This window comes from Quercus robur, chromosome 8, assembly GCF_932294415.1.
Source record: "Quercus robur chromosome 8, dhQueRobu3.1, whole genome shotgun sequence".
In the NCBI taxonomy this organism is placed as follows: Eukaryota; Viridiplantae; Streptophyta; class Magnoliopsida; order Fagales; family Fagaceae; genus Quercus; species Quercus robur.
In genome coordinates this window covers 57398191-57425067 of record NC_065541.1, presented here as the reverse complement: position 1 = coordinate 57425067, position 26877 = coordinate 57398191, and the positions used below count along the sequence as shown (strand labels likewise).

The following is a 26877-nucleotide window of genomic DNA, read 5'->3' as shown; positions in this document are numbered from 1 at the left end:
CAGGAAGCGTAATCTGCCTTTCTGGGATCGCCATTCGGCCATCAAACCCCATTAAGGGCGTATCATACTTGGATAAGTCCTCCTTCTTCAAACTAAGCCCCCTGTATAGGTCAGGATGCATCACCTCAGCACCACTCCCTTGATCTATCAATACCCTCTTTACTATAAAGCCATTTATCTGGGTTGTAACTACCAAAGCATCATCGTGTGGTTGAATTGTGCCTTCTAGATCATCGTTGTTAAAAGTAATGGGCTCCCGAGTATACTTCAACTTCTTCTCGAAGGGTTGCTCGCTCGTGCAACTTCCCCCCGGTGCTACAGCCAGTACGCCCTTCTTTTAGACTCCTGGGCACCTCTTGGAGCTATATGGATGACTTCTATCACTCCCAATGGATTCCCCTATGACCGTGTGCCCTACCCGGCTTCTTGATTCCTAGGGTCCGTCACAAATTCCTTCAAGTACCCCATCTTCACCAACTGCTCTAGATGATCCTTTAACACCCTACACTTTTCAGTGGTATGCCCCCTACCTCTATGGTAAGTACAATATAAGTTTTGGTTTCTCCTGATGGGTCTCCTCGCATTTTGTTCGACCACCGAAAATATGGTTCATTCTTGATTCGATCCATAATCCTGTGTATCGGCTCTTTAAAGGCCACATTTACCTTTCCCATCTGTGGCCCCAACTCTTGAATCCTCAAATCTTTCCAGGGCCTAGATTGGAAGCTGATGTGCCGAGGATGATTTATGACCGAGGCTTTGCCCTTATTCTGTAACTGATCGTCTTCCAACCATTTATATTCCTCGATACGCCTCATCAGCTGCTTCATATCCTCGGGAGGCCTCCTCGTCAATGATTCCCGTAGTCCGGAATCCTCAGGTAATCCCATTCGAAAAGTACTCGCCACGATCTTTTCATTATCTCCGCCAATCTCGTTGTACAGTTCCTAGTATCGATTAGCGTAGCTGTGGAGGGTTTCCCCAACCCCTATTTTCATTGAAAGCAACGCGTCCACGAGCTTTGGAACTTGGCTGCAAGTCATGAACCATACACCAAACTCTTGAATCAATTCGGAAAAACCGTGAATCGAGCCTTTCCTTAACCTATTAAACGATCTCAAAGCAGTGAAGCCAAGACTCGAGGGAAACACTTTACACATCAGGGCATCATTATGAATGTGCAAAGACATCATTTGAATATAATGGCTCACATGTTCCATCGTAAGAATTGAATGGCGACCATGTAAATCTGCTCGGCATGGGTACCCTTTCAATGTCCCTCGAGAATGGTGATTGGGCAGCTCGGCGTAATGCGTGGCTCATAGCATCCATGGCCGCATTCCGAGGTCGCCTCTCCTCCAGGAAAATTGAGTCCCAGTCTACATATTCCCGTGAGCGATCCCGGTGCTAATGAGACCCGGATTGATGAGACCCTGCTCCATTGTGATCCCCGACACTAACCGACCTTTCCCTTCACTCCCCGTGGTCCCTTCTCTGACGCCTACCTCTCGCTTGCAACTCTAAATCCCTGACCAACCTTTGTAAGCGCTCTAGTTCCTCATCCCTCCACTCAAGCCTTTCATCCCTTTTGTCAAAACGGTTATGCCCCATAGTGCTGGACATTGTTCGATACGATTGAAATGACCCTTCTTCAAGGCCAAACTGCCTTTCCTCCCCATGCCCCCTATCTTCACACCTTTTCTACCTTCTTTCCCACCACGTGGATCCCTGTGAAGACCTCCCAGAGCCACTTTCAGCATAACTTCCTGGTTGACCCTCAGACATTTTCCTGTGCACATTTTGATGAAACCACAGCTACGTAGGAGATTCTCATAGACGGCACCAATTGTGCGTACCCAAAATATGCGGCTATTGGGCCTAACTTCTACTTAGGCTCACAATCTATTTGTTTTGTGGGGTCTTGGGTTTTCTACTGTGGGTGGTTCTATGCTTGGCCGGCCTAAGTACACTCCTATCTCCTCAAGCTTTTCTCTCTTCCTCACGGAATCACTCCTTTGCTCTTTTTGAGTGTTTCTCTTTTTCCTCAGTGTTCTTCCTAAAATTTCCAACCCCCCTCTTCTTATCCTTGTTTCTTATTTATAGTGTAAGGTTAGTGGGAATGCCATGATTATCTCTGATTATAAGTGGAAATGATGGAGCAATTCCATCATGTTTGAGTGGCTGTTTAGGTGGGCAAGGTGGTAGTGGCATTGGAACTGATTCCCACCTTCAAGAGCTTGCTCGGCAGTGATATCACTTAAGGCAACACTGGGAAGCCGAGGCATTGTTTTGTCGAGTAGTCACACACCCAACCAAGTTAAGATTGATTAAGTGTGATCCGCTTTCGACGCTCTAAGTGACATGGTCCCGTTATGTTTATTGGGCTCATATCAGGTCTTAAGCGGTGCCTGGGTCAAGGTCACGAGCCTGATGGGGAGAGGGCCAGGTGTTACATCCCAAGGACAGGGCCCAAGGCCCAAAGGGCCTGGGTCCCTGTCCCGTACAGTGTTACGGGGCTAGAGTTTGAGGCCTAATGCCCCCGGGGCATCCGCCATACAGTAATATTGTCATAAAATGATTCCATTCTATTCCCTCTATGTTACTCCCAAACAAGATTACTTCAATTCCATTTATTTCCATTCTTTTATTTCAAAACATCCAATCAAGGTTACTTAATTCCATTCTATTCTTTTCCATTCCTTTCCCTTACTTAAATACATTTCATTCCATTCAATTCCTTTCCATTCCCTTATGATCATTTCATTCCATTCCCTTATAAACTCTCAAACAGAGCCTTAGGCCTCGTTTGGGAGGAGGGAATGGAATGAAATAGAAAAGAATGAAAAGAATAATTTTAGAATATTCTTCACTTCCTTTATTTAGGAGTTTTAATGGAGGGAATAGAAAATTCATTCCCTTGTTTGGGAGTTTAAGTGGGAGGGAATGGAATAGGTAGGAGAGAACACTCATTCCTCTCTATTTCCTTAAAATTTCAAATTTTCATTCCCACCGAAATTAGGAGGAATAAGAGGGAATAGAATTAGATTTAATTTACTAAAACTCCCAAAATACCCCTATATATTCAACATTTTATTTTGAAATAGGGGTTTAATAATAATATTGTCATAAAATGATTCTATTTTATTCCCTCCATATTACTCCCAAACAAGATTACTTACATTCCATTCATTTTTGTTAAGGATATATTTTGTGTAATTGGCTAATCCTTTGATAAAATGCACTTTACTTGTAATTGGGTAGATCTAGGATGTGTTTAATACTTCAAGAAACATTTTGTTCAAGTCTAGTATTAAAGCCATGAAGATTGAACCAAGAAACAAGTGAAGAAGGGCTATTCATTAAAGCTAGACAAATAGCTTGATACTTGCGGACAGATAGCTTGACACCTGCTCGACAGATAGCTATCTATCGAGATTTAATGAATGAAGCTCGACAGATTCTTGATCGATTGAGGTATCTATCGAGGTTACAAGAATTCTGATTTCCAGATCTGATTTTCGGCCCAAGCTTTTGTATTTGTGTAGGGTTTCTTTTCTCACAACCCTAGACATATATAAGGCTTGTTTTAGAGGCCGTCACATAAGAGAATACAAGGAGAACATATGCAAAATGTGACTGATGTCTTATTCTCTCTAAAAGAAGCTACTACGTCTTTGAGCCTTAGGATTTTGTAACCAAGTGCTTCTTGATCTTCATTGTTGATGAAGTGAAGAACTTTGCAGCCAACAATCTTCTTCTAGTTGGTGTGTTAGTCACGTACTGAGAGTCGTGCATTTTTGGTTAGTCACGTACTGGGATCCATGCAACAAAAAAGGTGGCGTTCATATATTGAAGAGTTCAAAGGTTTTAAAGGGGTAGAAGGTTTCTGCTATAAGTTCATCTACGGGGATTGTAGAGTTTAGGGATAAAAGTTTTGTACTAGATTTGAAACTTTTACTATAGTGAATTGCTTTTCGGGAAGGTTTCCCCCCAGGTTTTTTACTGTGAAACTAGTTTGTTTCATTGGTTTTCCTAGGTCATCATATCTTGTTTATTTAGTTTTCTGCTGCAAGATTTTGACATGATATTGATGTTTGTTTGTTTGTTTTAACAAGTTTTATTCATAATAAATCTAATTAGTAACTTGGGTTTAAAACTTGTTAATTCTATCAACCGGGGTCTAAATTTCCGAACAATTTTCATTTCTTTATTTTAAAACATCCAATTAAGTGCCAATCAAGGTTACTTAATTCTATTTTATTCCATTCCTTTCCCCTACTTAAATACATTCCATTCCATTCATTTTCATTCCCTTATGATCATTCCATTCCATTCAATTCCCTTATGAACTCCCAAACGAAGCCTTAAGCATGGTCATTTAGCTCCTCTTTAATTCTAGTTTGGCCTCCATTCTCTCACAAACTCCTATAAACTCGTTTTTTTCACATGATTTCCTAAAAGTAGAAAATTACACATAATGAATGATATCTTATTCAAAAAATTATGTAAAGATAAATAATAGGGACTAATGCAAATCATGGCTTAATTATACAAATTAAGTATAGTAATAAGGAGATAATGCTCGCATAAATATATAACAAGTATATATTTTAAAGCATTATCACTACCTCGTACCAAACGCTACATAATTGTATATGTGTGTAAAACTTCCTCCTAGAGACTTAAAATCTAGCTCTTGCCTCCCACACTCCACAAGTACATATACTTGTGAATTGACCACCGCACCAAAGGGGCACGATAGTTGTTAAGTACTAATACAACTTTTTCTTTTTGAAAAAAAATAAAACTGCTTTTTTTTTTCCTCACAAACGTACCATTTTTTATTATCACTAAACTGTTTTTTTTCCCACCTCCACATTTCTCTCTTACATTAGTTAAGTAATAATACAAATTTTTCTTGAAATAAAAAATAAAATGAAACTGCTATGAGTAAAGCGTGTAAACCAAAAAAAATAAAAATAAAAAGTCTCATTGTACGCATGAAGCGCATGTGATGAGGCTAGTGTGTGTGTGTATATATATATATATATATATAGAGAGAGAGAGAGAGAGAGAGAGAGAGAGAGAGACAGAGAGAATTTGTCATCTTTTGAAACTCTAGTGAGTATTCAAAAGTTGTTTAGATTTAGGTATAGATTCATGTAAAAAAAATCCAAACAATAATATATGATTCTTGTGCACATAAAGAAAACAAATATTTTTTTTTTTTAATGGCTTGTTTTTGTTAAAAAGTTTTATTTTTCTTTTAGTCTGTCCACTGATTCAACAGGCCAATGTTTTTTTTTTTTTTTTTTCCTTAAATAAAAATAAAATTGGAGTGCCATTGGACAAGCTCAATTTATGGGGGCTTTTGCTTCTGTTCCCGTGTTTTTGTTTGTACGCTAGCTGTTTTCAAGCAGTGGACAGATTTTGTGGGAGCAAGTTTTAGTTTGAACAGAATTTGTTGTTGTGCGGCTTTAGCTTAGTACTTTTAACTCTCAAGACACCACTCGCTCTTTTCACATAGCTCTTCGCCTGTGTCTCTTTCTCAATTCTTTATCTTCTTTGATCACCAAAGTATTCTCTGTATGTAATGGAGAAATCACCTGGTCATCTTCTAATTCAATTCAATGTCTCAGACCTGGAGAAAGCAACAAAAGGTTTCAAACCCTCTTACAAGATTTTGGTGCCTTCTACAAAGGCACCCTCAAACTAAGTGGGAAAAGAACACACGTCCTTATCCAACAGATTCAAGGACATGTTCTTAAAGCCAAGGTTTGTAACTATTTTATTTTCTTGCACCATCTTCTTCTTCCTCTTTTAACATATATAACTTTTCATCTATTCTCTTTCATGTATACACCTATCTGAATCAATCCCATATTTTATTTTTCAGAGTGATCACTCTTGGGTGAAAGAATTAAACACTATTGCAGCAATGAAGCACCAAAACCTTGTAAACTTGATAGGATATTGCCTTTCAGAGGGTGTCAGATTTGCGGTAGGAGAATGCAAATGCTATAAAAGTCTAAGTCACTGTTTGTTAAAGGGGTCACTGTCATGGGGAAAAAGACTCTTTGTTGTACAAGATGCTGCCCGGGCTTTGGCGTACTTGCATGAACATCAGGTATGTTAATTTACTAACAGTATGCGTGTGTTTTCCCTATTTGATTGTGGTATATGATAAGTGTTTTTTTCTTTCTATTTGAACAGATAGTACTGAGTTTGAGTTCTTCCTCCATTGTTGTTGATAATGATTTGAAAGGGAAGCTTTTTGACCTTCCTTCTTCGAGATTGGATTCTTCTCCAGTAAGTATATAAATACCCTCGTGTAATTTTGTTTGACATGGTACTTTTTTTTTCTTTGTGAAATTGATCTTAAAAACCTACTATAAGTGGTGGAGATAGAAATTAATTTGAGGGTGAGAGGGGGATTTAGCTTAATTTATTGTTTGCATCTAGTGACCTTAGTGATATAAATATAATTGTCAAGAGCCTTACTCAGTGACATAGTCTGATCTTCTTTATTAGGATTTAGGAGAACCATGGTTTGAATTTCCTCTCTCACACTGGTATATCTATCGAAATTAAAAAAAAAAAAAAATGATAGAACTATGATTATTATTAATAATACTAATAACTATGATTATCAACATTACCATCTAAGACATGTACTCATGTAGATATAAAAGAGAAATGCTAAGGAGGTGGCAAGAAGAACATTCTGTGGTTCACTAGCATTATACTTCCTACAAGGGGAACTAAATTTGAATCTGCTCTCCCGCTTGTAAGATAAAACTTTAAAAAAAAAGTTATAATTAGTCTAACATCATTTTTAACATTGATTCATTAATCACAATTGAAAACAGTTTTATTATGCATCAATCACAACAAATCACTCCCATAGTTGTGAAAGAAAAAGAAAAAAAAAATTGACAAAACGTTTTGTATCACTAAATTGTTGAAGTGGGCCATGTGTGGCTTGAATTGCCACAAGCCCACGTCCACTTTAAGTCGGTCCATTTTGACCGAATTTCACAAGGAATAGCAATTCCAAAAGCAGCCGACTTTGACATATATATATATATATATATATATATATTATATTTGTAGAGAGCCGTGAGAGATTCAAGAAAAATTCCAATTAACCTAGTGAGCAAGCCGCATGAGAGAAAATAGAGAAAAGAGTATAATTGGGATTTGGGTTTCTTGAGAGTGTTCTTGTGCACTATTGTATTTTTCCCTAATAATAGTGAAATCCTTGCAACTCCGTGGACGTAGGCAAATTGCCGAACCACGTAAATATTGTCTTTGCGTGTGATTATTTTTCTTTGGCGTGTGTTTTTTCTATTTATTTTGTTTCTCACAGGTTGGGAATTTTAGTTAAATTCCCTACATAAATTGGATATAAAAATTTTTTCCGTTAATTTTCGGATGTTGAGGACCGACAATGCTCCCTTTTGCGTTCTCTGCCAAATAAAAATCCATACAATCAACATCTCTTTTCTATTGATATCCTGAATTTGTTGCACCCTAGCGGCCTAGCTATAATTATTACCTTACACTTCTTTTGCTCTTTCAATTTGAGTATCACTTTCCTTAAACTAAATGCTGTACCTGTTAAACTGATGTAACTTTGTAGCTCAAAATAGTAATAATACACCTTTACCTTGTATATATGTGAAACAGTTTGTGAAGACAGAGAAGCAAAACAGTCTAGGTGCTGGAAAATTTGATTGGAATTTTATGGATTATCATACAACTCCAGAATTTGACCCTCTTAATAACCTCACATCTGTGGACAACGTATACAGTTTTGGAGTTATTTTGCTAGAAATAGTCACTAACAAGCCAGTGTTTGATGCCAACCGACCCAAGAATGAGAGAAATCTAGTGGAGTGGGTCAAAACTGCTATCTCTGGAGACCAATCCAAGCTGGAACAGATTATAGACCCCATGTCCACATTGTGGGTTAAAGAATCTGCTATGGGAGTTTTGGCATTGTCAAGCAAGTGCATTGAGGAAGACCCAAATCACCGTCCCAGCATGAGCAAGATTCTTAAGGAGCTTGCCCCAATTGTGGAAGAACATTCCATTCGTGTTAAAGAATTTCTTGAAAAAGAGAGACAAGAAGAGATTCAAGTACAAAGGGATGCTGCGATATGTGAAATTTTATTGAGGGTAATTGGAGTGGTTTTTTTATTGATTGTACACTTAGTTGCAAAGTTATTCAACAAGGTGTAACTGCTATATGAAGTAACTATATGTATGTAATTAGTTGTAACTCTTACTAAGAGTTAATTTGTGTGAATCTATGCCTGAAAGGACGTAATTATATATGTGAAACACTATAAAATTAAGTAAATGTTATGACGATGATACTTGTAATAGCAAAACAATTTTTATGTGTTTAGATTAGATTATTCCATCAGTTTTTTTTGTTGTTGTTGTTGTTGTAAAAGTATAGTTGTATCTTGAAAGTTGTGATACTTTAAAAGGTTTGTACAATTTGTTTTTGGATGCTGTATCTTTTAGGCTGTTGACGTTGGGTTATTTGAGATTGGTGGGTGTTTCCAGCTTAATTAGAATTTTTGTTGGGTTTAGAATAGCAGAATTATGTACCAATGTTTGCTAAGATGATAAGCCTTGCACAGGTGATATTGCAGCAACCTGTTGAGTCTTGACCGAGGACTGGCAGACTGAGGTGTGTTAGGTATACTGGGAAGCAAATACATGTGTAAATATGCGGATAGTGCAAAGTAGAGATAGAGTGAGGAATAGGAATCGGTTTTTTTGCTATAATATGATTTACTTTTTATAAAAAGAGGGGAAGGAGGATTTAAGGTTAATATGTAACTAACAAACCTTTTATTTTTTTAAAAGTAGCACGGTTTACGCTAACCATACACATGCAAATCAAAATTTTACGCAAGACTAAAGCAAGGTGCTTTGTTATACTATATTCATATGGGAAAAAGAAATTATTTGCTTTACCCTATTAACAGAGAAAATAAACATTGTTAGATATATCATTGAATGGAAATTGAAAGGCTAAGATAGTGAGTTGTGGCTACAACTCATATTATATTTTACAAATGATCACTTAGTAGGTGTTTAATTTTCCCTTTAATTGTCCAAAATAAATTTAATAAAAATGAATACTTTGAAAAGTTGCTCCATTTGTTTCTACAGGTGAAAAGAATTTCCTCAATGACTAGGGGTTTTGAACTATATTGATATGTGGATTAGAAATTACTCGGTGTAGATTCCATTTCAAATCCATAATATCACTAGTGTTTATCTTTGAGCAAAATCTCCGAAGCTCACATCATCATATGTTGATAAATTAATATCAAGCAATTTATACTAACAATTGTTCTTCAAATCCCTTGATTTCAAATCCTCAAATAAAAAATGCAAACTAAATGAATATGTGAAAGGGGAATTTTGGGAACTGTTTGAATTTCTTGAAGTCCATAGGATTTGTGATTTAGGGGTGGCAATAGATATAAAAGTAGTTTCTCTCCTTCCTTGTATTGGCCTTGCTTTCTCACCATTATACACTTGTTGCATTTGCAGTGAGGCAATCAGTTTTAGAGGGGCTATGAAGTGTTTTTTAATTTCTCCAACAAAGAAAAAATGATGAGCAAAGGGCTATATAGTCCAATTCTGTTCGGTCCACTTCCACTTCCATGTCAACCTACCAGGATTAGAAGCCGTTAAGTTCTGAATTTAATTCTCAGAATGGCTCAGAATTTAGCACTGCATCCTCTGCTATTAAGTCATTTGCAATATTGTCTCAAAGACAAAGTAATCTCAGAGAATTCACATTCTCAGAGTTGAAGGCAGCCACCAAGAATTTCAGATTGGAGAGGGTGGGTTTGGTGGTGTATAAAGGGCTGTGATCCGGAGCACAGATGATCCACATAAAAAAATAAAAAAATAAAAAAAAGATGTTGCCATCAAACAACCAAGTAGAAGAGGATTGCAGGCATGTTTTCTTCTCCTCCTGAACTTGAGTGGAAATATACTTACATATTACATTATGCAACAATATTAAGTAGTATTATGTGCTTCAGAAAAGCTAGAGAATTCTTTTACATATGATCTGTAAGTTTGTCACAGAGTAATGGAATAAAACCTTTAGTGTGAGCATATTAGCATTGTTTATGGAGTGCCAGAAACACTACATATCTGCTTTCTTACTGGTGAAGTTTAGAAAGAAAGGACAAAATGAAATTCTCAATTACTTTCTTCTTCTTATATGTCTGTCTTCATAGCGCTTCAAAATACATATATGATTTTTGTTGTTGCCATCTCTTTCTGACAGGGCCATAAAGAATGGCTGACAAAAGTAAATGTTTTAGGGGTTGTTGAACTACATACTGTTGGATGATCAATGGATTGCAAAGTTGTCGGACTTTGGATTGGCCAGGCTGGGGACTTCATATGGATTAACTCATGTCTCAACTCTTAACTGCAGTATGTTTATAAACTTGCACTTGAATGGATGGTCAAATTCGGTCCAATTTGATCCACTTCGATCCATTTAGTCTAATTCAGTCCATTTTGGCCCCATTTCGGTCCCATTTGATCCTCTTCTCAAAAAAAAAAAAAAAAACAAGAAAAGGTCCATTTTGATCCATTTTGGTCCACTTCAGTATATTTGGTTCATTCCATCCACTTTGGTCCTATTTGGTCTAATACGGTCCAATTTGATCCATTTCAATATACTTCCATCCATTCAGTCAATTCGGTTCATTTTAGACTAATTGAGTCTTAAATTAATTCTTTTTATAGATTGCCTTTAAGTTTTTGGCTCAAAAATTATTATTATTTTCTTAATTTTTGGGTTGGAAAGTATGAAATTTTATTTTATTTGGGCCAAATTCTTTAATTCCAAGTTAAATAATACAAACAAAATAGGCAATAGAAATTAGAAATATGTGCCCTAAAAAAGCAATAAAAATGATAAATATTCAAAAGATTACCTTAAAATTCAAGTTTCAATAATGTAGGCATTATGCTTATATTTGGAAAGGAGAAAAAAAAAGGCGAAAATGCACTTTTGGTCCCTACATTTTGGGCCTATTTACAATTTGGTCCCTAAATTGATTTAGGTTCTAGGTTAGTTCCTGATTTTTAAAAATTGTTTTTAAAATAGTCCCTACCATCAACCCAGTGACAGAAAATGCTGAGGTGGCAAACAGAATACACTGTTTGCTGATGTGGCTAATAAAATAATAATAAAAATATATATTTAAATGCCATGTTAGCATTTTCTGAATTAAAAAAGCCATGTTAGTTTAATTAAAAAAATAAAAATAATTTATATTTTTCAATTTCAATTTAATTCAAACTAAATTAAAAAAAAAAACTTTTAAATCAATTTTATTATTATTATTATTATTGCTTTCATTATTTTTTAGGTTAGGAGGTAAGATCACAAGAACTTGTTCTTCGTGTTCTTCCCAAACTCAAGAACAATCAAACCCAGAACAATGCAAAATTTCATACGAAATCCCTATCCTCCATCGAAACCTCCAGAACATGAAAAAATCATCAAACCCAAACTCACATGAGAAAAATCATCAAACCTCCAACCCAGAAAAATCATCAAACCCAGAAACCTCCAACCCAGAACATGAACTTCATTCTTCATGTTTTTCTCCAAATCAAGACAAACCCAATTAACTAACCCACTCAAAATCAATCTCAGCACAAAAAAATCCATACCCACAAATTGAAACCACCACCAACAACTAAAACAACCACCATAATCACCCACACCACCAACTGCAACAACCACAAATCACCACCAAAAAAAAAAAAAAAAAAAAAACCAAATAATGAAAGCAAAACATATCCATTTTCTGCCACAACCACCAAACCCAACACTCATGGCGACCTATGGCGAGCAAAACCATGGCCACCCACAAGCACCAACGGCCCCACGCCAGCCCACGGCGATCTGAATCCCACTTGTGCCGATCTGAACCCACCTACCGCGAGCCACGACCACCGAAACGCCACCACTCAAACAGAAATCACCGATTAGGAGAGAGGGAGACCGAGATGATAGCGAGCAAAACCACGGCCACCCACGAGCACCAACGACCCCACGCCAGCCCACGGCGATCTGAATCCCACTTGTGCCGATCTGAACCCACCCACCGCGAGCCACGACCACCGAAACGCCACTACTTAACTAGATCACCGATTCGGAGAGAGGGAGACCGAGATGAGGAAAAAAGAATAGAGAAATAGAGAGGGAGAAGAAGGCTGAATCGGTGATTTCTGATTTAGGGAGACCAAGTGTAGGGTGAAGAGAGAGAGAGAGGGAGTTTGAGATTAGTGGTAGAGAGTGTGAAGATTTTTTTAAGCTGATGAGGTTAACCAAAAACAAAAACAAAAAGAATTAAAACAATTATGAATTTTTATTTTTTAAGAAATGATTTTAGTTTAAATTAGATTTAAGGTTTTCTTAAAAATTTTAATTTACATTTTTTTTTTTAATTTTCTTAGGGCTGGCTTTTTTTTTATTAATTTAAATGCTGACATGGCATTAAAAAAATGTTAAATATATTTTTTTATTATTATTTTATTAGCCACGTCAGCAAACAGTGTATTCCGTTTGCCACCTCAGCATTTTCTGTCACTGGGTTAACGGTAGAGACTATTTTAAAAACGATTTTTGAAAATCGGGGACTGACCTAGGACCTAAATCAATTTAGGGACCAAATTGTAAATATGACCAAAATGTAGGAACCAAAAGTACATTTTTGCCAAAAAAAAAAAAAAGGCTACAATTCTAAACTTATATAATAAGTTAAACTTAATGTAACATGTTACATGTATTCTATGGAATGTGGGTGTACATTTGTATTTTAATATTCTTGGATATGTTCAAATTAGTAAACCAATTATGGTATATTTACATTCTCAAAAAAAATATTATGGTATTTTTTAAAAAATCATTAATTTTTTTATTTATATAAAATAATATTATAATTATATAATTTAAATACTTTATTAAATTACGCTTTTCAAAAATTGTTTCATTTTATCTCTAGATTCATGATTAAAAAAAAAAAAAAAAAGTGCAACAATAATATATGATTCTTGTGCACATAAAGAAAACAAAATTTTTTAAAATGGCTTGTTTTTGTTAAAAGGTTTTATTTTCCTTTTAGGGGATTACTTAACCCCATTGTTTTTGTTTTTTTCCACTGATTCAACTGGCCAATGTTTTTTTTTTTTAAATAAAAAATAAAATTGGAGTTCCATTGGACAAGCTAAATTTATGGGGCCTTTTTCTTCTGTCCCCCGTGTTTTTGTTTGTACGCTGTTTTCAAGCAGTGGACAGATTTTGTGGGAGCAAGTTAAGAGTTAGAACAGAATTTGTTGATGTGGGGCTTTAGCTTAGTACTTTAACTCTCAAGACACCACTCGCTCTTTCACATTGCTCTCTTGCCTGTGCTGTGTCTCTCTCCCAATTCTTTGTCTTCTTTGATCACCAAAGTGTTCTCTTTGTGCAATGGAGCAATCACCTGGTCATAATCTAATTCAATTCACTCTCTCAGACTTGGAGAAAGCAACAAAAGGTTTCAAATCCTCTTACAAGATTGGAGAGGGTGACTTTGGTGCCTTTTACAGAGGCACCATCAAACTTAGTGGGAAAAGAACACCAGTCCTTATCCAACAGATTCAAGGACATGTACTAAAAGCCAAGGTTTATAACTTACTTTATTTTCTTGCACCATCTTCTTCTTGCTTAACTTTACATCTATTTCTTTCATATATACATCTATCTAAATCGATCCCATAATTTTATTTTTCAGAGTGATCATTCTTGGGTGAAAGAATTAAACACTATTGCAGCAATGAAGCACCAAAACCTTCTAAACTTGGTTGGATATTGCCTTTCAGAGGGTGTCAGATTTGTAGTAGGAGAATGTATATGCATTGGAAGCCTTAGTCACTTTCTGTCCGAGTTGTCACTGTCATGGGTAAAAAGACTTACCATCTTACAAAGTGCTGCCCGGGCTTTGGAGTATTTTCATGAACATCAGGTTTATTAATTGTTATTATTAGTATTATATGTGTGTGTTTTCCTTGTTGGACCGTGGTATTAAAGTAGCTATTGTTTGGAAAATTTTGACCCCAATTAAATTAAATGATCACCCTAGTAGATGAATCACATTTGTGGGGTATTTTTACCCCGCAAGCTTATTGTCCTCTTTGGGGAGCCAAACCCGCCCATTTTTGCTTGATACCTTTGTCCCACATCGGTTGGAGATGCGCCGGGCACATCTCCAACCGATGTGGGACAAAGGTGTCAAGCCAAAATGGTTACGAGGCAAAGCCCACAACATTAATTATGCAAAGGTCTATTTAACATGTGAAGGGAAAACTTTCCTCTTTTCTCAGCAGATTCATGAGTCTTCAAAATAGATCTTCACTTCATCTTGGATATTAAGAAACTTTACAACACAATTACATTAAAATGCATTTTGACTCGGATTTCTCAAAACACTAACCTATTATGACCCTAAAAGTTATGATATGCATTTTTCCTCTTTTGAAACAGATAGTATTGAGGAGTTTCAAATCTTCCTCCATTGTCATTGATGAAAATCTGAAAGGCAAACTTTTTGACCAAGCAGTTGCTACAGTAAGTATATAAATACCCGCAAGTTTAATTTTTATTGATATGATATTTTTTTTCTTCTTTGTGAAATTGATTATAAAAACATATGATTAGTGGTGGAGCTAGAAATTGATAACACATTTATTATACATCAATCATAACATGTGATCTCAGTGGTTGTAAAACACTATATAAAAATAAGTAAAAATCCTATTAATTTACAAAACTTGAGGAATATTAAGGTTAAAATTCTATTTTTTATGTCTAACAATGTATCATGTCGTTTAAAATTATGGATCCATTTCCAATAGAGAGAATCGGTCAAGAACAATCCCCTCATATCCCTTCCATTTGCAAGTGCCCACCCCAACTAACTTCTTAATTTAGAATGACTGCAAATGTTTTTTTAATTTTTAGCATGATAAAATTCAACCTCTCTTTTTTATTGTCTATTGGTATAGCTTAAATGAATGCACCCTATAATTTTTACTTTGTATGTATTTTATGTTAGGAAACTTCAACCAAGATCCAGATAACAAATATCGTACACTCATTATTCTTAAACTAAATATTGTACTCATTAAGCTTGTGCAAATTTGTAACTGAAACTAATATATCTTCTATATGTGTGAAACAGTTTACAGAGACAGAGATGCAAAACTGTACTCAAAGTGCTGGACAACTTGATTGGAGTTTCATGGGCTATACGACTCCAGAAGTTGATCCTCTTAATAAGATCAAATCCACGGACAATGTATACAGTTTTGGTGTTATTCTGCTGGAAATAATCACTGGCAAGCCTGCTTTCGACGTTAACAGGCCTAAGAATGAGAGGAATCTAGTGGAGTGGGTCAAATCTTCTGTGTCTGGAGACGAAACCAAGCTGGCACAGATTATGGACCCCAACCTTAAAGGCACACCTGGGTGTGAAAACTCTGCTATGAGAGTTTTGACATTGTCTGGCAAGTGCACGGAGGAAGACCCAAAAAAGCGTCCCAGCATGAGTCAAGTTCTTAAGGAGCTTGCCCCAATTGTGGAAGAATCTAAAAAAATTCATAATGAATCTGTTGCAATGGAGAGACAAGCAGATGATCTTATCTTGTGTACTGGAGTTGCAGAAGCAATAGGACACCTGCTTTCAGCCTTAGTTCACGCACTATGAAGCAAATATATGTTATTGCTTGTAACTAATACTGCTATAACTCATTGTTGTGTGAAGCGAATATATGTAATTGGTTGTAACTGTTACTGCTATTGTTAATTTGAGTGGTTTGAAGCCAAAAAAGGTTATATATATATATATATATATATATGTATATATAAATATATGAAACACTAGTTTCATTTGCAATGGAAAAACAAACTGTGCGTTTGGATGAACTTATTTGATCGGTTTAATTTGTTTATCATGTTTATTGTGCAAAAGTAAAGTTGTAATTTAGAAATATGTGATATTTTAAAATATATGTACATTCTGTTTTTGGGTGAAAATAAACTCACCTCATCCAAATGAGCTCGATTTTTGGAACTGCAAATCAAGTTTTGATGGGTTCAAGGTATGACAAAAATTTAAATTAAAAAAAAAAAACCATTGGGATTTAGATCAGTTGCAAAAACATTTCCTATGATTTTAATTTTTCCATATAACTTTGACATCAATTTTTCCATATAACTCATTCAGTTGATCCAAATAACAGTGATCACACAGGAAACACAAAGATTTACATAGTTCAGCTTTTAACCTACGTCCATAAGTAGCATCAAGAAAAAAGCTTCACTAACAAAAGGGAAAGATTACAGTGGTAGTACCAAAAATACTCTCACAAAGCGCAAACTCCAAATAAACCCAAAATAGCTCTCTCACCAAAAGCACGTGATTAGAGAAACTTGAAAATCTCTTGAACATAGTCACTACTTGAAAACCCTAAACAAAATGCAGCTCTCTCCAATACACATTGACAAAGCTGCATAGTAGTGTGTATATATATTAGCATAAATATAAGTCAGCTAGGGTTGCTTTACATGTCCTACACGGGGTACATTTAAAACTCGAAGTCTTAGACAACCAAGACAACATGGGTTATAATCTCATGCTACGCACTCACGTGTAATACTTATTCAAGCCACCAATCATAACAAATCTCCACCTTGGCTTAAATTGGACAAGCCCTACAAATGAAACTTCTCCACCACCAAACCAAAGCTCCTAAGGGCTATCACAAACTGGAAACACCAAGTCCAAACAATGCTTGAACTTTTGCAAAGGAACTAGCTTCATCATTTCTGTTGGATCATCCGATGTAGCAATAATGGTGCCCTGAGATACAATCTCACTAATGAAGTGATATTTGGCATCAATGTGTTTGGTTCTTCCATGATACATTCGATTTTTAGTCAAATGTATGATGCTCGGGCTATCACAAAATACAACAGTATCATCCTATTGTCAACCGAGATCATCGTCCAAACCCTTAAACCAAATAGCTACTTTCACTGCTTTTGTACCTGTCATATACTCTATCTCCATACTAGACAAGACAATCGTCAACTGGAATGTCGCCTCCCAACTAATGGCACAATTGTTTTTAATGTGCTGCTTATATGGGTTAAATATTTTAATACAAATTCAGAAAGTTTTCTGTTGGATATTGAAATGTGTGATGGTTTAATTCAAATTCAAATGAAATTTATCATCTTCTAGGGCTGAGTTGGTGTGAACTTATTTCTATTCTCAAAGGGCCATTTGGGATTAGATCTTTCATGATTAAGAGCTTTTCTCTTTAACATGATTAGTGCTATCAAAAATTTCCACATAACTGAGGGGAAGAGCCGTCAGCCAACAATCTCTCACTTGGAAATCTATCTAACAACATTAAAGTCTCCTCAATGCACAAGGTAGGTTTCTCAATTTTTTTTTATTGGTAAAAATAAGAAGTTTGATTGCATCAAAAGAGAAAAAATAGAATTCGTAGCATAAGAAAAAATCTGTAATGCTATCAAAAAGTACGTGAATTTAGAAATTAAGAATGACATTCTCACACCATAAATCCAACCAGAAACAGAATCCATTATGAACCCAAAAATCTGTTATGCTAACAAAATGTACATAAATCTAGAAATTAAGAATAACATCCCACACCATAAATCCAACCAGAAACAGAATCCCATTGTGTAAGAATAACATCCCACACCATAAATCCAATTAGAATCTAACTAAAAAGGGAAATAATCTCATCAATCAGATGGATGACCGCTTGGATTGAAGTTCTTTATTTGCTTGATTTCACGCAGTCCATAGCTAAATTGATTAGATCATGTACCCTTTTCGATTTTTGTATTTCTTGAAAATAGTTGTTGATTGCATATTTCATTTTTAGCCTTCATCTTGTAAATGATGTTTTCAGGACTCTGTTATTTAGTTGCCAGTTGAAAGATACAAACCCCAAGCTGTAAATATTAGTTGTTCTTCCAAAACATGTCAAAACAAAGACAATAATATTTGCCAATCTTGTTGTAATGTTAAATTGACACTAATCTCTGTTTTGGATAAGTCAAAGTGGTGCGTATTCTTTAGTTCTATTGACATGCGTTTCAATGGCAGCCCTACTAAAATCAATGAGTTTAGCATTTTTTTGGATAAATCAAATCGAAAAACAAGCATTTATTTATATAGGTTTTTTAGTATATATCTTATCCAGGCAAATATTTTCTGGCATTATGTTGCCACGAACATAGGGCAGCTTAGCTATATGCAGTGGACCTTCGACTATGACCCGTAATATATGCAAAGTCTACCTCTAATCTATTATCTATGTCTGCTAATAACTTTATTAGCATAAGAACTACAAAGCAACCTGAAAAAAAGAACAAAACAAAGGCAATTTATAATGTGACAACTTTAAAACCTAGAGTATTGAAATTATTTTGTTTTATGGTGAAAAATAAAATACCTTGAATTACAATATACATTTCCTTGTAATCTTTTATAAACAAGAAAAAAAGAGAGTAGCAATTTCTTTCACTTTTATCCAGTATCATACCCATGGAGTAGGACAATATTTGAATGGTGGTTGAATTTTGGAAGGACGGGTTTCTAATTCTGAGAATTGATTGAAAATGAATTAGTTTTTGGGCGCAACTTCTGTTCAGTACCTCCAGTACACTGGACCTGCTACAATCATGACCCGTGTCCATTTTTTAGACACGTGTCATGATTGCAGTAGGTCCAATGTTATAGGACACTAGACAAAAGCCACACCCTTAGTTTTTAAGGTTAAAGATACAAAACATGCAAAATAGAAATAAAATTACTTACTTCCCACTTGCTTGCATTGAATCTATTGTCAGAATGACTTTCATACCTGCATCTTTACCAATATCATTAAATTGACCGATATAAATTGATGTGAATCCCATCAAGAATAACGAGACCCAACAACGAAAGGGAACCCAAGATTGTTTTATGGACAGATTCAAATGGGAGACCTCGACCTGTTGTTTATGACAAACAAGAACCTCGGTATAAGGAAGATGCCACAAACGGTGGTGGAAACTCCGTTTGATAAGTCGAGATGAACGCCACGGGAATTCCCGATAAGTTCGAGTAGTTCTTCAAAGAACCAAAGAGAATAAACCTCACAAGTTTTATCAATAATGTCTGAAAAACGTTTACAGACTTAGATGACTATTTAAGGGCTCCTTAAAACTTGACAGACAAGAAAATATATTCTAGAATAACTCCTAATTGATACCTAACCATATTAGGAATAAAGTTTGACCTAAAAAGCATTAAATGCACCTAAAAACAAGGAAATAAATCACCTAAACCTAGAATAACGTTTTTTACATAGACCCAAAATATATTCATGCCAATTCTTAGCCTTGACCGGATTCTTCTAGAACTTGAATCAAGGTGACGATTTTTTGTTGCCCACGTGGATCATGCTCAATGGGCCTCCACGAATTTGTTTGAGCCCATAACTCTTGGATGAGTCCGTTAAGTACATCCCTAAACTTCTTTGCTTCTACTCTCGTAACCGGCCCAATTGGTACTTGAACAAGATCCTTCGATGCGGTGCCTTGATCTCCATCATTCCCCTCCTCTTGAAAAGGATTTTCCCTCAAATCATTACCTACATCAAAAGGACTCAAATCAGTAACATTAAAAGTGGCACTTACATCGTACTTACCAGGTAAATCTAGCTTGTAAGCATTGTCATTGATACGCTCGAGGACTTGGAAGGGACCATCTCCTCTTGGGAGCAATTTGGAACATCTTTTCGCCGGGAATCTTTTTTTTCTCATATGCAGCCAAACCCAATCTCCGGGTTCAAAAACCAGTTTGCGACGTCCCTTGTTGGCTTGTGTGGCATATTGCTTCGTTCTTCGCTCAATGTTGAGTCTTGCTTTCTCATGAATCTGCTTCACAAAGTCAGCTTTCTTTTTGCCATCTAAATTAACGTGCTCCGTCAAAGGTAAAGGAGATAAATCTAATGGAGTTAAAAGATTAAACCCATACACAATTTCAAATGGAGAAAATTTGGTAGCAGAATGAACAGCTCTATTATATGCAAACTCAACATGTGGTAAACATTCTTCCCATGTTTTGATGTTCTTTTTAATGATTGCCCTCAATAGAGTAGACAAAGTCCTATTTACTACTTCAGTTTGACCATCAGTTTGTGGATGGCAAGTAGTAGAAAACAATAGCTTAGTACCTAACTTACACCACAAAGTCTTCCAAAAATAGGTCAAGAACTTAGCATTTCTATCCGAAACAATTGTCCTAGGCATGCCATGTAATCTCACAATCTCTCTAAAGAACAAATTAGCAACATGTGAAGCGACATCTGTTTTGTGACATGGAATAAAATGTGCCATTTTAGAAAATCTATCCACGACCACAAAAATTGAATCTCTTCCACGTTTAGTCCTAGGCAATCCTAATACAAAATCCATTGAAATATCAATCCAAGGCTCACTAGGAATTGGTAAAGGAGTATACAAACCGTTGGGCTGCACTTTGGATTTAGCTTGCCTACATGTGACACATCTACCACAAATCCGTTCGACATCTCGTTTCATGTAAGGCCAATAGAAGTTTTCTTGCAAAATAGCTAAAGTCTTTGCAACTCCAAAATGTCTCATTAATCCCCCACCATGTGATTCCTGCACTAATAACTCCCTTATAGAACAGTTAGGCATGCATAGCTTATTTTCTCGAAATAGGAATCCATCAAGCTTAAAGAACTTACCAGAGGCGATTTTCTCACAAGCTCGATATTCCTCACAAAATTCGTGGTCTTCAGCATATAATTCTTTAATGTGTTCAAAACCAAGCAATTTTGCATCAAGTGTGGAGAGTAAGGCATACCTGCGAGAAAGTGCATCGGCGATTACATTCTCCTTACCTTGCTTGTACTGAATGGCGTATGGAAACGTCTCTATGAACTCCACCCATCGCGCATGCCTTTTGTTTAGCTTGTGTTGGCCCTTCAAGTGTTTCAAGGACTCATGATCGGTGTGAATCATGAACTCCTTAGGCCATAGGTAGTGCTGCCACGTCTCTAAAGCCTGAACCAATGCATACAACTCCTTGTCATAAGTTGGGTAGTTTAAGACTGCCCCGCTGAGTTTCTCACTAAAGTAAGCAATTGGTCGTCCTTTTTGCATAAGAACGACTCCTATACCAATACCTGAAGCATCACATTCAATTTCAAACGTTTTAGAAAAGTTGGGCAAAGACAACAAAGGTGTGTTAGTCAGCTTCTCTTTGATTAATTGAAATGTCTTCTCTTGTTCTTCTCCCCACCGAAATCCAACGTTCTTCTTGATCACTTCGGTAAGCGGTGCGGCTAAGCTACTGAAGTCCTTCATGAACCGCTAGTAGAAACTAGCAAGTCCATGAAAACTACGAACATTACCTACACTTGTGGGACTCGGCCAATCTTGGATTGCACGTACCTTCTCTTCATCAACCTGTATACCTTGTGCACTAACAACAAATCCCAAAAATACAAGCTTATCGGTGAAAAAAGTGCACTTCTTTAAATTAGCAAACAACCTTTCTTTCCTTAGCACATCTAAAACAGATTTCAAATGTACTACATGATCGTCTATGTTTTTGCTATAAATGAGTATATCATCAAAATAGACAACAACAAATCTGCCTATAAATGCACGCAAAACATGGTTCATAAGTCTCATAAAGGTGCTCGGAGCATTAGTTAAACCAAAAGGCATAACTAACCATTTATACAAACCATATTTTGTTTTAAAGACGGTTTTCCATTCATCTCCTTCTTTTACCCTAATTTGATGATAACCACTTTTTAAATCAATCTTAGAAAATATGCAAGAACCATGCAGCTCATCTAACATATCATCTAAGTGTGGGATAGGATGACGATACTTTACGTTATGTTGTTGATGGCTCGGCAATCAACGCACATTCTCCACGTCCCATCCTTCTTAGGTACAAGTAAGACCGGAACTGCACATTGGCTCATGCTCTCCCTCACATGCCCTTTCTCTAACAATTCACTTACTTGCCGTTGAAGCTCCTTTGTCTCCTCGGGATTGCTCCTATAAGTTGGTCGGTTTGGAATGGTTGCATCGGGAACAAAATCAATTTGATGTCCAATCCCTCGGATTGGAGGTAACCCATATGGTGTTTCCTCGGGGAAGACATCCTCGTACTCCTGCAAAAGAGAAACAATAGAACTAGGCAAAGCAAGGTCAAGTTCGTTAGTGTTTAAAAGTGCCTCTTTGTACAAAAGTACAATCATCGGCTTATTTGAAAACATTGCTCGCTTGATCTCACTCACTTTTGCATAGAAATTCTTTTGTTTTCTCTCTGATTTTCTCTCAAGGGCCGAACTTTGATTTTCTTTTTCTTCCTCATTTTTCTCGGCCTCTCTCTGATTTTCACTCTTTTTCTTTTGCTCACTCTCTTTCTTTTGATCACTCTCCTTTTGTAATCTTACTTGATCCTCGTATACTTGTTGCGGTGTCAATGGTACAAGAGTGATTGATCATTGATTAAGTACAAAAGAGTACTTGTTCGTAAAGCCATCATGCTTCACTTGCTTATCGAACTACCATGGACGCCATAGCAATAAGTGTCCCGCTTGCATCGGTACTACATCGCACAACACTTCATCTTCGTGTTTACCGATTCGAAATGCAACTAATACTTGCTTGTTCACCCTGATCTCACCACTATCATTTAGCCATTGCAACTTGTACGGTCTAGGGTGCTTTACCATGGGCAATCCCAATTTCTCCACCATAATTGTGCCTGCAACATTAGTACAACTACCACCATCAATAATCACACTACACACCTTGTCTTTAAAGTAGCACCTAGTGTGAAAGATGTTCTCCCGTTGTATTTCATCAACTCCTTTTGCTTGCAAGCTCAATGCTCTCCTCGCTACCAATGTCAATGCGCCAGGGGCTAAATACTCCTCCTCAGAAATATCCTCTAATGGCGGCATGTCGTCGGTGTCGGAATCTTCATCATCGGTCACAATTTCACCATTGGCTTGCAACACCATGACTTGCTTGTTTGGACATTGACTTGCTATATGGCCCCTGCCTTGACATCTAAAACATTTAATATCACGATTCCTAGAGGTAGAAGCTTCGGTTTTACCTTGAGGAACGTGGCTGGTGGTCAAGGACTTGGGCTCGAGTTTGGGCATTTGAGACTTATCCAGCGGCTTAGCATGACTCGATTTCCAAGAGGTAGAACTAGAGTTATGGCTTGCACGTGTCCCATTCCCTCTTTTGAGTTGTTGTTCCACTTTGATAGCCATATGCACCATATCTTCCAATTCCACATAATGCTGCATCTCTACCTTATCATGGATCTCCTGGTTTAAGCCAAGCAAAAATCTAGCCATTGTAGCCTCTCGATCCTCCTTTACATTAGCGCAGATCATAGCAATCTCCATCTCCTTGTAGTAGTCCTCTACGCTTCGACTCCCTTGTCTAAGACCTTGTAGCTTTTTGTACAACTCTCGGTAGTAGCAACTTGGAACGAATCACTTTCTCATTACTACTTTCATCTCCTCCCATGTGTCTATTGGGGGTGTTCTCTATTCCGCCTCTTGTTTATCACAAGCTGATCCTACCAAGTAATAGCATATTCAGAAAATTCAATCACGGCTAATTTTACCTTCTTTGTCTCGGAGTAATTGTGGCAATCAAACACGAACTCCATTTTCTTCTCCCACTCAAGATATGCCTTAGGATCAGACCTACCTTGAAAGGACGGAATCTTCATCTTAATACCACCCAAGTTGTTATCTTCGCGATTCCTAGCTTCTCTAAATCTTCCTCCAGGTCTCCTGTTGCTAACAATGGAATCCCGATCTTTTCTTCATCAAAACCAGACCCATAACGCTCTTCATCCTCCTCCCTCGGTGGAACTCTTTCCCTTCTACGCAAATTATGACCGTTTTGTGGTTGCTCCTCACGTCTATTCTCCATCTGATCTATCCATTCGTGAACCTGCGCCATCTCCATCTTCATCACACGCCTCATCTCACTCATCATGGCCTCCAAAAACATTTTCGGATCAGCCAATTTTGTATTATCTTTGGCAATGCTCTTACCACTATCGTGAGACATGATTGCTGCAAAACAAAGGTTAGAAGAGAAAAAAAAAAAAAAAAAAAAAGGAACCTCACGAATCACTCCCTTACGTGTTACACTCAAGAATGTGGATCACTCTCCACTCGTGTTTCACTTAAAATAATATGGCTTTTATCCTCTGATGTTCTCACCACTCTTGCCTTTTTCCACTCGATAATTCTCTTTCAGTTCTTTTGAAACTAAACAAACAACTCAAAATTTCCAACAACAATTCACCAAGAACTAATCAAGGAATCTCAGATTTGAACATAAGGAATATGGAAATTTTCAGATTAGAATTAGAAGGAATATGACAGTTTTGGAATTTTGGAAGCACAGAATAGTGAATTTTTTTTTTTTTCGAACTCCTTTCTGTCTTCTTCTTCGAGTCTCTTTTTTTTTTTTTTTTTTTTTTTTTTTTTATGATCAGCAACTAGCTTTTGAGAATAATGAAATAAGATTTCGAAATAACTAAGAGATGTGAGACCAGACTAATAGTTTAGACATCAACAAGACAAACAAAGATTTGAACAGATAGGGTAAAGGAAATTCGGCTAAGAAGAGATAAATATGTTAAAGGATAGGCAAACTTGAACTAGAAACCTGGCTCTGATACCAAATGATGTGAACCCCATCAAGAATAACGAGACCCAACAACGAAAGGGAACCCAAGATCGTTCTATGGACAGATTCAAATGGGAGACCTCGACCCGTTGTTTATGACAAACAAGAACCTCGGTATAAGGAAGATGCCACAAACGGTGGTGGAAACTCCGTTTGATAAGTCGAGATGAACGCCACGGGAATTCCCGATAAGTTTGAGTAGTTCTTCAAAGAACCAAAGAGAATAAACCTCACAAGTTTTATCAATAATGTCTGAAAAACGTTTACAGACTTAGATGACTATTTAAGGGCTCCTTAAAACTTGATAGACAAGAAAATATATTCTAGAATAACTCCTAATTGATACCTAACCATATTAGGAATAAAGTTTGACCTAAAAAGCATTAAATGCACCTAAAAATAAGGAAATAAATCACCTAAACCTAGAATAACGTTTTTTACATAGACCCAAAATATTTCATGCCAATTCTTAGCCTTGACCGGATCCTTCTTGAACTTGAATCAAGGTGACGATTTTTTGTTGCCCATGTGGATCATGCTCAATGGGCCTCCACGAATTTGCTTGAGCCCATAACTCTTGGATGAGTCCGTTAAGTACATCCCTGAACTTCTTTGCTTGTGCTCTTGTAACCGACCCAATTGGTACTTGAACGAGATCCTTCGACGCGGTGCCTTGATCTCCATCATAAATGGCCCAATCTTTACCAATGTCATTAGTTACATTCAAGAAGTTGTTTAAAGCCTTTTTTAATTTGGCCCAATGTTTGTATACCAAGGGACTAGATATTAAAAAGGTTTCAAACAATTTCTCAAACGTAATTAAGAGTGGTAGGTTGGAAACTATTTATGGTAGTCAATTTAAGGACATTGGTAAAGATGCTGCTGTGAATGTCATGCCCAAAAATAGCTTCAATAAAAGCGAGGGTGAAGTAAGTAATTTTAATTTTATTTTGCATGTCTTTGTATTTTTAATCCTAAAAACTAATTCATTTTCAATTCAATCAATTCTCAGAATGAGAAAACTACCTTCCAAAATTCAATCACCACTCAAATATTGTTCAACTCTACGAGTATAGTACGGGATACAACTTACAAGGGAAAGAAATGACTACTTTCTTTGGTTTATGAAAGGCTACAAGGAGATGTCTATACTCTCTAGTGCACTCCAAGGTTTCTATTTTCCAGCATAAAACATAACAATTTAAATATTCCAAGTTCTTAAACTAACAGATTATTAATTGCCTTTGTTCTGTTCTTTCTTTCAACTTCCTTTGTAGTTCTAATACTAATAAAGTTATTGGCAGACTTAGACTGGAGACAGACTTTGCATATATTACAAGGCATATTCGAGAGTCTACTGGCACTGAATACAGCTAAGCCCCCGTATGTTCATGGCAACATAATGCCAGAAAACATTTGCATAGATAATGTATATTCTAAAAACACCTATATACTAGAAAACCTATATAAATAAATGTTTGCTTTTCTATCTAATTTATCCACCAAAAATTATAACTGAATTTCCCTTAATATTTAGGATCAAAATGCTAAACTCATTGATTTTGGTGAGACTACCATTTAAAACGCACGTTGGTTGGAACAAAAGAATACACACAACCTGACCTAAAAATAGGTATATAACTTATCCAAAATATACTAAATATAGATTAGTGTTAAATTAACATAACACAATTGACAATTATTAACTTTATTTTGATAGGTTTTGAAAGAATAATAACAACTAACATTTCCAGCTTTGGAGTTTGTATCCTCCAACTAGCAACTAAACGACACAAGAAATAACAAGAAAATGTTGAATTCCTATAAAGTGTGAAAACAAAGTCATTTGACAAATTTATTATTTAAAAAAAATATATATACACACACATATTGGCACAAAATGAGATTGAAAATGCATTTTTGAGACCTCAAGGGCCTTTGTGCAATTTTTGGAATTTTAAGGG

General features: G+C 36.4%; 2 protein-coding genes and 1 pseudogene across 3 annotated transcripts; 2 read left to right on the top strand and 1 right to left on the bottom strand.

Moving 5' to 3' along the window:
• The first annotated feature begins 5413 nt into the window (after nucleotides 1-5413).
• LOC126694066 (probable serine/threonine-protein kinase PBL8) lies at nucleotides 5414-8369 on the top strand. Of its 2 annotated transcripts, XM_050390094.1 has the most exons (4): nucleotides 5414-5775; nucleotides 5897-6127; nucleotides 6214-6309; nucleotides 7690-8369. In XM_050390094.1, exons 2-4 carry the CDS (start codon nucleotides 5939-5941, stop codon nucleotides 8242-8244), a joined length of 840 nt encoding a protein of 279 aa, XP_050246051.1. In that variant the 5' UTR covers nucleotides 5414-5775; nucleotides 5897-5938; the 3' UTR covers nucleotides 8245-8369. The 2 variants fall into 2 exon arrangements, with proteins under 2 accessions (XP_050246051.1, XP_050246052.1); XM_050390095.1 differs by lacking the exon at nucleotides 5414-5775 and having other exon boundaries at nucleotides 5804-6127.
• Nucleotides 8370-13537: 5168 nt separating this feature from the next.
• Nucleotides 13538-15812, top strand: LOC126696527 (serine/threonine-protein kinase PCRK1-like). The gene is made up of 4 exons (XM_050393249.1): nucleotides 13538-13732; nucleotides 13842-14072; nucleotides 14591-14674; nucleotides 15288-15812. The coding sequence occupies exons 1-4, from the start codon at nucleotides 13538-13540 to the stop codon at nucleotides 15810-15812; spliced, it is 1035 nt and encodes a 344-aa protein (XP_050249206.1).
• Nucleotides 15813-19525: 3713 nt separating this feature from the next.
• On the bottom strand, nucleotides 19526-23939 carry LOC126696526 (uncharacterized; annotated as a pseudogene).
• Between the last annotated feature and the right edge of the window lie 2938 nt (nucleotides 23940-26877).